Source organism: Lampris incognitus, chromosome 2, assembly GCF_029633865.1.
Source record: "Lampris incognitus isolate fLamInc1 chromosome 2, fLamInc1.hap2, whole genome shotgun sequence".
NCBI classification, from domain to species: Eukaryota; Metazoa; Chordata; class Actinopteri; order Lampriformes; family Lampridae; genus Lampris; species Lampris incognitus.
Window position 1 is genome coordinate 12,241,233 of NC_079212.1, and position 14,496 is coordinate 12,255,728.

At 44.6% G+C, this 14,496-nt stretch overlaps 1 protein-coding gene across 1 annotated transcript; it reads left to right on the forward strand.

Annotated features, from left to right (window-relative positions):
* The first annotated feature begins 1,472 nt into the window (after nt 1-1,472).
* On the forward strand, nt 1,473-12,199 carry zgc:56699 (uncharacterized protein LOC405758 homolog). The gene is made up of 7 exons (XM_056275255.1): nt 1,473-1,486; nt 7,095-7,188; nt 7,435-7,538; nt 11,236-11,365; nt 11,485-11,559; nt 11,845-11,902; nt 12,023-12,199. Exons 2-7 carry the CDS (start codon nt 7,107-7,109, stop codon nt 12,102-12,104), a joined length of 531 nt encoding a protein of 176 aa, XP_056131230.1. The 5' UTR covers nt 1,473-1,486; nt 7,095-7,106; the 3' UTR covers nt 12,105-12,199.
* The last annotated feature ends 2,297 nt before the right edge of the window (nt 12,200-14,496 follow it).

A 14,496-nucleotide genomic window follows, 5' to 3' on the forward strand; every position in this document is an offset into this window, starting at 1 on the left:
CGTTACTTTGACTGATGTAAAATGTAGCTAACGTTAGCTAGCTAGCCAGGCGGTGTTTGGGGGAACTCAACTGACGTCTGGGTAATGTAATGCCGGGCGCCGCAACAATGTATCTTGTACACCAATGTTTATTTTGGGGATAATAGGCGCAAGTGTTTGATTATTAGTGTAACCGGTTATTTTCTTGCCCGGTGCGGGATTCGATACGGGGTGTACTGCACCACAAGGCGACATCACTAACCGCTCGGCTAAAGGATCAGACCCGTTAGCTAGGGGCTAACGTGTCTTATTAGTAGTTTACATTAGGCTATAGCCTACCGCTTTTGTGAACCTCACCAGGTATCCATTTTCTACAAAGCCTATCCCACATAGCCTGAGTCTAGCCCACCACCAATCTCCCACTACACAACGGCAACAATGTTAATTTTTACCTGTAATAAAATGGCTCCCACAAATCCGGTCATGAATGGACGGTTTCCATCCTCCTCCCAGCTCAGCACAAGCAAGTCCTCCTGGCAATTTCACTAACTTTGTAACGTTAGCAGTGCTCTTCGTCCGTTTTACCCTCTGTACCCACAGACTTCGCTGGGTAGATTTAGATGTATCGGAAAAAGCCTAAAAACTTGTTTGCCGGGGTACATTTGGCACTACAGCCCCACACACAGCACGATTTCGGCATTTTGAAAATTAATTTGTCTGTTGTGGTGACCCACATCTAGATAACTAGACATTCACCCAAGAGGACAGTGTACCTTTAAGAGAAGAGGCGAGCGGTGAGTTAATGCACTTCCGCTTCCGGTTCAGAGTTCAGTGTCGTTGTCGAAGGTATGACATGCAAAGTTGGAGCTAGTAAACTACCTCGACTACGTCTACTCTCACGTCTCCTGTCTCGTTGTTTTCTAACTCCACACTGTTCAACTAGTGCTATCTAACCGTCATGTACGCTAGCTACTAGCACTACCCAGCTACTAGAATCCACCCGGAAGTAGCTTGGCTCTTTGTTTACAAACATTCTGATCTCACCTAAAAAACTTTCTGTGCTATATAAATAGCATATGGGTTGTAACCAGTGATTAAAGTGGGCCGGAGCTACCCGGATCCCGACACCGGCACTTCCCCTCCTCCCCCAAGTCAACCGGAGCTGAGATCCGGCACTCTGTAGACAGGAGTAATTTCAACCTTTTTGTCACAGTAAAATTTAAAACAAAAAACATGATGCAGCCAATTCCCAAGCATTACAAAATAAATCGCAAATAAAGTCGTTCTTCTATTTTTATACTACTTTACTTTTTCTAAAAGTTTGAACGATATCGCGTCCTCACGTGACCCGCACCTGCCTGCTGTGTGGCTTCACCAGACTTGACATCAAAAGAGACTGGCTTCACGCTCACGGCTCAGGGTCAGTTCACCGCACCAGGCAGACAAGACTCGAGAGAGCGTCAACCTGCTACCTGCACTATTATCTTGGATCGGGGGGGCATAAAGAGTGAGTATCTTCAGTGTATTTCCAATAGTTTTGTCTAGCTCTGCTGTGGTTTTCATTCAAGCAACTAACGTTAGCGAACGTAACGTTAGCTAGCTAGCTAACTAGCTATCTTCCACCCGGTAACGTTGCTAGCTAGTTGCTGACGTTGCTGGCTAGTTGTTTGAATGCTGCTAGGCAAGCTAACTATCGGTAGCGTCCGGTAACGTTACCGGTAGCTAGCTAGTTATGTTTGTCCAACCTTAGCTCTGGCCATGCAATATTTTCATGGCACTTTCAACTAATACAAAAGACTGATTAAAATGCATTTCAATTTTTAAATTGAACATGTAGCCAGTGATTTATTGAGCATGTAGTGTGTGTGTGTGTGTGTGTGTGTGTGTGTGTGTGTGTGTGTGTGTGTGTGTGCATGCATGTGCTCGTAGGGTTAATTTCCTGATTTGAGACGCAGTATTGAGGCCGACTATCACTCCCGCACTTTTGCCCACCTCTCTAATAGAGATCCCCCACTTACCAAATCCCACTTTAACCCCTGGTTGTAACCATAACGAGAATCACTGTAATGAATGTCATGGCCCCCGATTTTATTCACAACCCTCAGAATGGCCCTCAGTAAATTTGGATTTGAAACCCCTGGCATAGTAGGTGGCGATTATGCGCCTTAAACGTCAGTTGCTCATTTAAATATAACGCTAAATTACGTACAACTGCGTGCTGGGTAATGCGTGCGTGGCCTGCCTTGTCACCCATCTGGTGTTGATTAAGCGAGCGCACTTAATCGTGGAAAAGGCCGCGCTGCACGAGTGGGACAAATTCTTGCGACGAGTATTATTCCGTGACTATCTGCACCAAGGTAGGTTGGTTTATTCCGAGAGTATGCCGCGTTTACACCCGTCCGTTTGTACTCGACTGTAACGCGGGTGAACGCGAGTGGTCGTTGTCTTGTTTGGACTGTAACGTCAGTGAAGACGCGCACAAGTAGTTTGTGATGTACATGCAGACGGTCTGCGTCACACACAGAAGTGAGAGGCGACAGTTATTCGGGCAGTTGTCAGATCTGGGGTTCGCGTCTTTCTCTGTGAAGTCTTAACTTTTAATCTGAAACGAATTTCCAATTTATTGGCAGAACAATCTTAAAATGTCTTAATTCAGCTGGTCTGTATTTAAAAATATAGGATAAATAGCATGTACTGATGTGTCTTATGCTACGTTCAGACCAAAGGCGGCGAGAGAGTTGGCGTCGCTTTGTTCGCCCGTGTTTGGCCGCCAGCTCCGCCAGGTGTGTTCGAACAGAACGCGAATTCGCCGTGTTGACGTCACAACAAGCAGGCTAGTTACACCGACGCTGCTAGCAAGTTTGCTAGACCGCACACAACAAATACCACACATGAGCAGTTTGTGTTTACTTGTGATCATCATGGATGAGCGAAAGAGATCAGTTGTTGCGGCGGCTCTGCTTTATATCAACTTGCGCCGCCGAAACCGGCGTCAGCGTTCGGTTTGGGTTCATAGCATAAACCGGAGACGTGCCCAGCTTGGCGAATTTCACCGGCTCGTTCAGGAGTTGCGTTTGGACGGCGTCCGAAAAGAATTCTGGGCAGGGGGCGTGTCTTCTTTCCCAACGCGAAGGCGGGTTCTAACCCAACTTGAAGGTGATTGGCTATCGCCTGGCGAAATATTCGCCCGAGTTGGACATTTTTGAACTCCCGCGAAGGCGCGTTCGTCGCTCGATTCGCCCAATTCGCGCCGCCCGTAATTTCGCCGCGAATTATTCCGCCCATTCGCCTCCTCCCATTGACTTTGCATGCATTCGCGCCGCCCAAAAAAAATCGCGCCGCCTTTGGTCTGAACGTAGCATTTGGTTGGTTTACATTATTACGACAGCGACCCCACAGTAGTAAAAAAAGAAAAACCCCATATCCTGATTTCCTGTAAAACCATATCCTGATCCTACGACTACTTCCGGCTGCTCACGGGAGCAGCCGGACGTAGTCGTAGTAGAAACGGCTTCTCTGTGCTGAGCCTTTTATGGTTAGTTTAGCCAACCAATACATGGTACCAGGAGTAAACGGTTTTGGCGTCGGCAATAACAACAATGGATTGTATAAAACCACCTGATGCTCAAAGGCAATAGGATTGTGAGTCCTGCCTCACTGCGTAAAGAGACGCTGACCAGGGTGCACGAGGAGCATCTAGCGGCAGAGAAGTGTAAACGCAGGGCACGAGCGGCTCTCTCCTGGCCAAACGTGAATGAAGACATAGACGCAATGGTTGGCAACTGTGACACATGCTTTCAGTTTCATTACAAGCAAACCAAAGAGCCAGTGATTCTTTCTGAGATAACCTAAAAACCATGGGGAGAAGGTTGGGGCTGATCTCTTCTACTGCAATGGAAGGGAATATTTGTTAGCCACTGACAATGAATCAGACTTTATTTGTATAGCACTTTTCATACAAACAAAGTCAAACTACCTGTCAAATTGCCCAGAAATGGCTCTACTGTCAACGCCTTCAGCACAAAGTGTCATAGTTCATCTGTAGTCAATTTTTGCTAGACACGGCGTTCCTCAAGAGGTGGTTACAGACAACGGCCCACAGTTTTCTTGTCATGAATTTAAGCAGTTTGCAAAACATTATGGGAGTAGCCACACAACTTCCAGTCCACTTTACCCACAAGCAAACGGGAAGGCTGAAAAGGGGGTCCAGATCATAAAAAGACTCCTGAAGAAATGTGCACAGAGTGATACAGATCCCTACCTGGCCCGCTTAGCTTACAGATCCTCACCTCTCGAAAGTGGCTATTCCCCAGCTGAGATCCTTATGGGACAGAAGTTGCACGCTAGACTTCCAAAGCTGGACACTAACAACTGTGAGGCTGAGGTCCGGGTTCACATAAGGAGCCTAAAACACAAACAAAAACTCAGCTATGACAAGGGATCCAAGCCTCAACCAGAACTGGCAAAGCAGGATGTAGTGCACATAGAGAAGCCTGCTGCATGGAACCAGAAAGTGATGGTCCTGGAACAGGTGACACCACGATCATATGCTATGAGAACTGAAACTGTCCACACTTACCGGAGAAACGGGAAAAGCCTCTTGAAGACAGGAGAGACCTTTCAGCCAGACGGGAGTGATGATGTTCAGAAATTCTTAATGATGCCCTGGTTAGAGGCTCTGTCTCCAGGTCATCAGGAACCGTCGCTTGCCTCCTCTCCTGTGGCACTGGATTTTTGTTACCAAAAAAAGAGTGGGATGTTGTTTTTTTTTTTTTTCTTCTTTTTCTTTTAAAGCTTCCTATTACTAAGACTTTCGGGTGCTCCCATTAGGGGTCACCATAGCAGATCATCCATTTCTATTTCTTCCTGTCCTCTGCATCTTCCTCTGTCACACCAGCCACCTGCCTGTCTTCCCTCACCACATCCATAAACCTCCTCTTTGGCCTTCCACTTTTCCTCTTCCCTGTCAGCTCCATATTCAGGTTCCTTCTCCCAAGATACCCAGTATCTCTCCTCCACACATGACCAAGCCATCTCAATCTAGCCTCTCTTGCTTTGTTTGATTGGTTGATTATCTCCAAACCGTCCAACCTGAGCTGTCCCTCTAATATAATCATTCCTAATCCTGTCCTTCTTCGTCACTCCCAGTGAAAATCGTAGCATTTTCAACTCTGCCATCTCCAGCTCCGCCTCCTGTCTTTTCATCAGTGCCACTGTCTCCAAAACATGTAACATATCTGGTCTCACAACCATCTTGTAAACCTTCCCTTTAACTCTTGCTGGTAACCTCCTGTTGCAAATCACTCCTGACACGATTCTTCACCCACTCCACCCTGCCTGCACTCTCTTCTTCACCTCTCTTCTGCACTCCCCATTGCTTTGGACAGTTGACCCCAAGTATTTAATAATAATAATAATAAATCAATCTTATATATCGCTTTTCTAACACTCAGTCGCTTTAAACAGGGTGAAACAAGACAACAGATAAACACAGACAAACATACAGGGGTAGATGGGAAGGGGGCTACGAGCCTTCATCACCTCTACTCCTTGCATCCTCACCATTCCACTGTCTTCCCACTCCTGGCTGATCTGGTCTGTCAACTTGTCCACCATTGCAAACAAGAAAGGGCTCAGAGCTGATCCTTGATGTAATCCCACCTCCACCTTGAACCCATCTGTCATTCCAACCACACACCTCACCATTGTCACACTTCACTCATACATATCCTGCACCACTCCTATATACTTCTCTGCAACTCCCGACTTCCTCATACAATACCACACATCCTCTCTCGCCACCCTGGCATATGCTTTCTCTAAATCCACAAAGACACAATGTAACTCCTTCTGGCCTTCTCTATACTTCTCCATCAACATTCTCAAAGCAAACGTTGCATCTGTGGTGCTCTTTCGTGGCATGAAACCATACTGCTCCTTGCTAACCATCGCCTCTCCTCTTAAACTAGCTTCTATTACTCTTTCCCATATCTTCATGCTGTGGCTGATCAACTTTATACCTCTGTAGTTGCTACAGTTCTGCACATCGCCCTTATTCTTGAAAATCGGTACCAGTATACTTCTTCTCCATTCCTCAAGTATCCCCTCACGTTCCAAGATTGTGTTAAACAGTCTAGTTAAAAACTCCACTGCCATCTCTCCTAAACACCTCCATGCCTTCACAGGTATGTCATCAGGACCAACTGCCTTTCCACTCTTTTTTTCCCTTTCATTCATTGTTTTTTTTTTTTTTTTTTAGATTTAAAAAAAAAAGTTCATCTGTTCATTATATTGTCATCAATTTTTACATCTGAAAACTGGATGTTTTGAAGGAAGGGGGATGTACTGATATGTTGTACGGTAGTTTACATTATTACGACAATGACCCCCAGATTAGTAAAAAGCTATATCCTGGTTTACGGCAGTGCCAAGCAAAGCACGAATAAAGCATGCACCCCCCCCCTTTTCTGCCCAATTGTACTTGGCCAATCACCCTGCTCTCTGAGCCGTCCCGGTCGCTCCTCCACCCCCTCTGCCGATCCAGGGAGGGCTGCAGACTGCCATGTCTCGTCCGATACATGTGGAGTTTCCAGCTGCTCCTTTGTCACTTGACAGTGAGGAGTTTCGCCAGGGGGACATAGTGTGTGGGAGGATTACACTGTTTCCCCTCCTCCCTGAACAGGCGCCCCGACCAGAGAAGGCACCAGTGCAGCGAACAGGACACATGCACACATCCAATTTCTCACCTGGAGACACAGCCAATTGTGTCTGTAGGGACGCCCGACCAAGGCGGAGGTAACACTGTGATTCGATCAGGTGATTCCCATATTGGTAGGCAACGGAATAGACCGCTACATTACCCGGATGCCCCACAAATTCATTGTCATTCATCGACCCACGAATAAAGCATGTTAAATGGCTTCTCTGTGTTGAGTCATTTATGGATAGTTTAACCAACCAATACACAGCAACTCCTTGTATGTGGACCGTAGCGTTACGCTTTGCAATGTATATTCATTAGAAGAAAAATATGTTGTTAAGATGCACTGTGTTCAGTGACACTGAGATTAACATTACTTTCCTGTTCTTTTGTTTTCCAATTTTCTGTTTTCCAGGCTAGGGCTAAAATGTCAACCTTCATTGGCAATAACATCAGCCCTGAGAATTCTGGTCTTGCGAAAATGCAATATGGTGCAGAAGATGAAATGGGTAAATGCAGTATTCTCACAGATAGTCAGCAGAAAAGTGTGTGTGTGTGTGTGTGTGTGTGTGTGTGTGTGTGTGTGTGTGTGTGTGTGGTAGTAGTATTTAATTTTCTAAGACCTGAAAATTTTCAAAAATATTTTATTTAACAAAACGACTAATTCCACTGAAAACACTTAGGCATTATGGGCAGTTGGTCAAGTCTAATTGGATGAAATTAAATGACTTTTTTTTTACTCTCCCTATCCATAGATAATAAAGATTTTGACCCGAACAGACTGCTTCAGTGTCCATTTGATAGGAATCACCAGATTCGTGCCTGTCGCTTCCCCTACCATCTGCTAAAGTGCCGAAAGGTATTGGTAGTGATCCAAGTATAAATGATAGAAATACAACTCAAAAAAATGTGCTTATCTTGAATTAACATGCAGAGACATGCCTATGAAGGAATAATTGGCATTGGATTTCCTGCTGTTGTACGGATAGATGTAAATATGTGTTTTCATTTTTTTTTTTTACATTTCAATAATACATTTTATTTAATAGGCACCTTTCTAGACACCTAAGGCTGGTTACCATTAATGGACTGGTAACCAGTGTAAACTGAAAGGGAATGGGTGTGATGTAGGTACTGGAACTGGCATGTGTGAGGATTCAAGCGGATGAGTTTTGAACTATTTGTAGTTTAGTTGGGAGTTTGGAGGACAGGGTGGTCCTGAGAGTAAACCATTACAGTAGTCCAGTCCAGAGGTGACAAAAATGTGTATAAGGGTTTCAGCACTGGCATGGGAGAGTTATGTTTGGAGCTGGGAGATATGATGGAGATGAAAGAATGCACTGTGTGAGATGTTCTTTATGTGAGCTTCAAAGGATAGGGTGCTGTTGAGAATGATGTCATGGCTCTTGACATGTGAAGACAAAGAAACCAGGTAGCGATCAGTAAATATAGTCAGGTTGGGCAATTTGGACAGGGTGGTTTTGTGCCAGTGAGCATTGGCATTTAGTCTAAGAAAGTTATTTAACATCCAGGTGCTGATATCACAGGCAGCTAATGACGGAAACTGGGGCCGAAGGAACAGTGGGCGTGGATGATATGTACAGTTGGGTGTCATCAACATAGCAGTGACAATATTTATTGTGGTAACTGAAGATTCGGTTGAGGGGGATGAATTCATGGATGATGAATGCAAGTAGGCCAAGCACAGACCTCTGGGGCACACTCTCCGTGACTGCAGTGAGCATGGACTGATGGTGTTTAAACTGCACAAATAATCTCCCAGGGAGGTAAAGTGAGAGTTACGTTTGCACACTACCAGTGACCCCCCCCCCAACCCCCAAGGGGGAATAGGTGATCCAGGAGCAGTTTATGGGGAAATGGTTGGTGTCAAAAGCAGCAGTGGGATCGAGGAGGATGTTTAATAGTCCAGACTAAGAACCACGGAGAAGCTGTCCGTACTTTTGATGAGGGCAGTCATTGTGGTATGTTGTGAGCTAAATCCAGCCTGAAAAGTTTGAAGATTGTTAGAGCTGAGATGGGAGATCAGCTAGGTTGGACTTTTTGTGCAAGGGCACCAAGCTCCACGCCATAGGAAACAATGGAATTCAGAGCACAGGGGTGGTGTTATTGCAGCCTGTGCTGAGGGCAGTTCAGTGAGAATTGAGGTACCCCTAATCCCTAGTTTTTTTCCTGCAAGTTTTCAGCATGAATTGTATCCTGTGATGATACGAGAGGTTGCTAGACGCAACCGTATGAGTCATACACATGATGCACACTGAGAGGTGGCTTAATATGCATGGTGACCTGGAAATTTGCATACTCATAGCTAGGGGTGGAACTATATAGGATTTTATTCATGATAACAAAGAACTCAAGAAAAGTTGATCGTGGTGAATTTTCATTATTGGGATAATCGTACATTGGGATAATCGTGACAATCCTCACGAGTCACGAGTGACTTGAAAAAGCTGTCTCACTCTCTCTTTTTCTCTACACTGAATGCTTGGAGCTAATGTGCCGTAAACTGTTTACACTCGTGCTTGCGTTACTCACATCTACGGCTGACAGATCGGGTAGTGACAATGGTGAGTGAGTGTGTGTTTGTTTGGTGCAGAGTTTGGACTGTACTCTGTTTCCAATCAGAGATTTCTTTCCTCCTTTATTGCATCTGTCTTTACTGCATGATCAGGTAAGTATTTCTTCTGTTTGTTGGCTGATTGGCGACTGTCCTGCCATTTTTTGCTGGTTGTTTTGTACAGGAATGGCATCCTTCGAGACGCCACCTCCTTCCATCCGTCATGGGATCCAGATAGTTCCACCGGAGCCCAGTGTGACAAGTGTTAGGGTGGAGGAGGTTTTGTTGGCCGTAGGAGAGCAAGTTGTTATTGTGATTACCTGCTGGGTGTTGACAGTCTTTTGTCCTTGTTTGTTTTTCACTAAAACTCGGTTGAAACCTAGTATATGGATGGACCACGACTACATTTAGAAAGTGGTTGTTTTCACATGATGGTGTTTAAAAAGTGGCTGTTTTGACCGGTTCTGTGAACAGCAGCTGTACTGGACAGCAGTTTTCAAACCCTGATTATTTATACAGTTAAATAGCACAATTTTATATGAAATAATTACTTGGCTTCAATCACTGCTGCCATGACCACCGGAAAGTCTGGGCGTGACACCCCTTGTTCTGCCCTTGGGGCATTTGAGTTAAGATTTATTATTTGACCATGTAGCAATACTGCCATCTATTGGTCATTCTGTAGCACTTTAGGTCTTATATTACCCACGAAGCAGGCAGTACTTTGCAGAGGGCGGCTACACACAATGAACACACGTTTCTTCTCCGGATATTCTCCTTCTGTTTGGAGTTGAATTGCTTCGAAGCAATGCCTGTAAGTAATAGTTTATATGTTGTTTAATATGCCTACTGTTAGGATATATTATATACGCAACGAGTTTCTGTTGATTTGAATTGATTTAAGGATTGTTGGAAGTTTATGCTAACTTTCATTGCTTTATATGTGACTATCATACTGTTTGGCTGTAGCTCACGTGACCATAAGTTTAGCTACGGAATCTGTGCTGTTTAACCAGTAATATTCATGTATTATGAATGTATGTAATTACATGCTAAACAGACACTGTACACCATTATTGGCTCATGAGTAGTTTGCTATTTGTTTTGTTCCAGTTTCACTCCATTTTCACATGCTAATAAAGGAGCGAGAGGTTAATCCTTAGCCTTTGTGAAAGGAGTTTGGCTGCTGTTTAGTTTTGGTATCGGGCACCATAACGAGAACAGTACATCCCTTATAAATTTACTTGAGTTACCACCAACTCTCTGAAGACACTAATAATTTTCACTCTGAACTGCGTGTGGCTTTTAGCACTGGTGTTTGTCAATTGGACTTTTTTTTTTTAATGCAATGACGCATTTCACTGGTATCCACAAGCAGCATTATATTATGTTCATTAGTGAGCGAACCTCTGCGCTGATTCTCAGCCTAAAGGAAACTCCCACTTCCGTGTTTACAAGCCACATCATTGGTTGCCACTAGCTGGAACCGTCGTTGGTCACCTGATCCAGCAGCCCAATCGTGTCAAACTGATCACTCAGTCAGTCAGTCCAGGACATTCGCATTATAGGGCTGGACCCGCTGGCTGGTCCAGGCAAAAGATGTGAGTCCTATCAGTGGTGCAATAAAAACATTTGTTTCTTATTAAAAATGCGAGGTAAAATTCGGCCAGGATTACCGTGACAGGAAATTTTCATGTTGTCCCACTCTTACTCATGGCATATCCCAGCTTTGAACGGTCTCTTAACTTTACACTCAAATAGCCATTGGTATGAGTGTAAACTTTCATTTCATTGTGTGAAATCCCCTTATTAGATGTCCAGTTTGAGATTGTGCTTGCCAAAACATTGGAATAAGTGCCTTGTCACTTATCCACAATTGTTTAGTTACTGCGAAACTGATTCATACATTAAGTTTGACAGTGAAAATGAGTCTGTGTAAGATTTGCTGTTAAAGTCTTTAATCTGTCTCTCACTGGTTCAGAATCATCCAAAATTTGCCAGTGAGCTGAAGACCTGCCCATTTAATGCTTGCCACCTGGTGCCAGAGCATGAGCTAACACACCATATTGCCACCTGTTCCCACAAAAGATCTACCAGTGATGAAGGTTGTGGTAAGACCTTTATTTAATTTTTTTTCTAAATCTTTCCCCCATGTCCATCACATTCTGATTCATTTGAACTGCTATGGCATACTGTGTTTGAGTTTATTGTTTTTGGGGTTTTTTTGCAGAGGGAAATATGCTTAAATGGCAGGTCCCAGTCAGTACTTCGACAAATCCTTGCACTGAGGAAGATTGGGATAAAGGTTAGTTTGTGTTTGATCAATGAGTTTTCTGTTCAGTGGCTGTGTAAGTTGGTTGAAGCTTTGAAATGCAACCTTTTGTGGCAGAATGTTTAATGTGAGGATTGAAATGAAAGAATTTAACAAAGTTGTTATAAACATGAGAGGTAAAGCACTGTGGACTGTCCATCTGTGTATGTGTCCTCTACCTCCAGGCCATGTGAGAAACTCAAGTCTGACAAGGCAGGGACACAGTTCTATTTTGCTTTTACGGGTTTGGTAACTGTTGAAATTCTGTATTTCTTGCAGAGGCTGATGATGCTGCTGCTCCTTTTGTGTGGGGTATAACCAATGTCCTGGTTCCAAAGTTAGTTGCCTTGTTCACCAGTCAGTTGCAGCTGTTGTTCATGCTTGCTCTTTTCTATTTGGAACTATTATCAATTATGTTTCTGTTTATGGCTAAATATCTTTTGTATTTCTTTTGCAGAATGGAGGCAAGCAGCACAAACAACCTCGCTGCTACTTTAAGGTCCTCAAAGACTCTTCCATGCCCATTTTCTACTTGGTGAATTTTTTCTTTTTTGGCATGAAAGGCCAAATGTTGGTCTCGTGCATGAGTGGGAGTAGGTTTTTATGAAACAATAAAACTAAACACTTAAACAGGTACTGAATATCACTGTGTTGTGACTTTATTTTGATGAAGCTGGTGTTTGTTAAGAGCTGTTGATAAATTAATAATCCAGCTAATTCCAGTTTATATGGTAAATATTGTGTTTAAATGACCGTACATTTCATTTGAATATTTTATTCATAAAGTAAGTACAGAGGATCATTTAGAGATTGCAGTATATGTTCAGTTTCATTGGACGTGACAAAGAAGAACAGAATTAGGAACGAGTATATTAGTGGTACAGCTCAGGTTGGACAGTTTGTAGACAAAACTAGAGAGATTGAGACGGCTTGGATATGTGTGGAGGAGAGATGCTGAATATGGAGCTGCCAAAGAGGAGGTTTATGGATGTGGTGAGAGAGGACATGCAGGTGGCTGGTGTGACAGATGAAGATGCAGGACAGGAAGTAATGGAAACGGATGATCCGCTGTGGCGACCCTTAACCGGAGCAGCCAGTAGTGTAACCGGTTATTTTCTTGTCCGGTGCGGGATTCGAGACGGGGTGTACTGCACCAAAAGGCGACATCACTAACCGCTCGGCTAAAGGGTCAAACCGGCTAGCTAGGGGCTAATGGGTCTTAGTACTAGTTTACAGTAGTAGTAGTATATGTTCATGATGCTCCGAGAGCGGAAGTAAGAAGAATGGGATTATCGGAAGCTGTTTTGAAGACGTTGATTTAGTTCGGTTAGCTTGTTATTAGCGGCCAAGTTGTTTACTCCTCACTATGATGTGCTTAAGTGTATTAAGTCAAGGACACTGTCTGATTTTAAGTCCAGAGTCTCGTAAAGGTAGTTTGGCTGATGTATTACAAGCTGTACGATAATGAAACACATCAATAGTGGTGTTAATATTGACATTTCTTACCAAATTTATAAAAATCGGCATTTCCATCCATCCCTTATCCAAACCGCTTATCCTGCTCTCAGGGTCGTGGGGATGCTGGAGGCCTGTGGCTCTACAGGCCGTCTGCTGTGTGAAGTCAGCCCTGACCCTAGCAAGGCCAATGCGGTTCGGATTTATCTAAGTAATGACATTTAAAAAGAAATGTTACCGCCTTCTAATCAGAGGTGGGCGCCCCAGCCCCCCCACCCTGGAGCGCGAGTCTGTGAACCCGTGCTCATTTTCAAACGTGACCGCTCTTTAGTCTGTAACGGGTGCTTGATCGTGTCAGTGGCGTGGCGGTGTAGCCGTGAAGGGGGTTGGACGTGGGCAGAAGTTGCTTGAGTTACGCTAAGACAAAGTTAACAAAACGAACATCCTAAGACAGGACATTCGATTATTTTAACAATAAACACAAAAAAGGGTTTATTATATGGCGTCAGACGTGGCAGAAAGAAGATGGCAAAGTTTATCCACCGGAGAATTTCTGCTTCGAAGAACCCAGCGGAGTGGGCGGACCGGAAGAAACGCTTCACGCGCTATCGGGCAGTTCCGAAGCTAGATGAAGAGGATGGAAGCGTGCAAGCACTCTTATCTACGCATGAGGCAGAGCATCTTGCAGCGAATTCGGGGGGGCGGCCGCGGGCACCGCCACAGTCGGGACGCGAACCCGTGTCTCCCACACCGCAAGCGACAACGTTAACCAGTCGACTAAAGGGTCCGACCCGTTAGCCAAGGGCTAACATGTCTACTTGTCCATGCACGCTACAATATACACTGCTCAAAAAAATAAAGGGAACACCTAAAAACACAATATAGACCTCGATGAATGAAATATTTCAGCTGGAAATCTTTATTTATTAGACAGAGGAATGTGTTTAGAGCAAAATAACCTAAGAATGATCAATGGAAATCAAAATCATTAGCCCATTAAGGTCTGGATTCAGAATCATACTCAAAATCAAAGTGGAAAATGAGAACATAGGCTGATCCAACTTCTGTGGAAATTCTTCAAGACGATTCAAAATGAGGCTCAGTAGTGTGTGTGGCCTCCACGTGCCTGTATGCACTCCCTACAACGTCTGGGCATGCTCCTGATGAGACGACGGATGGTCTCCTGAGGGATCTCCTCCCAGACCTGGATCAGGGCATCGGTCAACTCCTGGACAGTCTGTGGTGCGACATCGCGTTGGCGGATGGTACGAGACATGATGTCCCAGAGGTGCTCGATTGGATTCAGGTCTGGGGAACGTGCAGGCCAGTCCATAGCATCAATGCCCTCGACATACAGGAACTGCTGACACACTCTGGCCACATGAGGACGAGCATTGTCATGCATGAGCAGGAACCCAGGGCCCACTGCACCAGCATATGGTCTGACAATGGGTCTGAGGATCTCATCCCGGTACC

Bases quoted from the DNA above. Each gene is read 5' to 3' on its own strand.
- zgc:56699 (XM_056275255.1), top strand. From the start codon at position 7,107: ATGTCAACCTTCATTGGCAATAACATCAGCCCTGAGAATTCTGGTCTT. The intron at 11,366-11,484 runs GTAAGACCTTTA...GTTTTTTTGCAG, and splicing joins TACCAGTGATGAAGGTTGTG to AGGGAAATATGCTTAAATGG. The intron at 11,903-12,022 runs GTTAGTTGCCTT...TTTCTTTTGCAG, and splicing joins ACCAATGTCCTGGTTCCAAA to AATGGAGGCAAGCAGCACAA.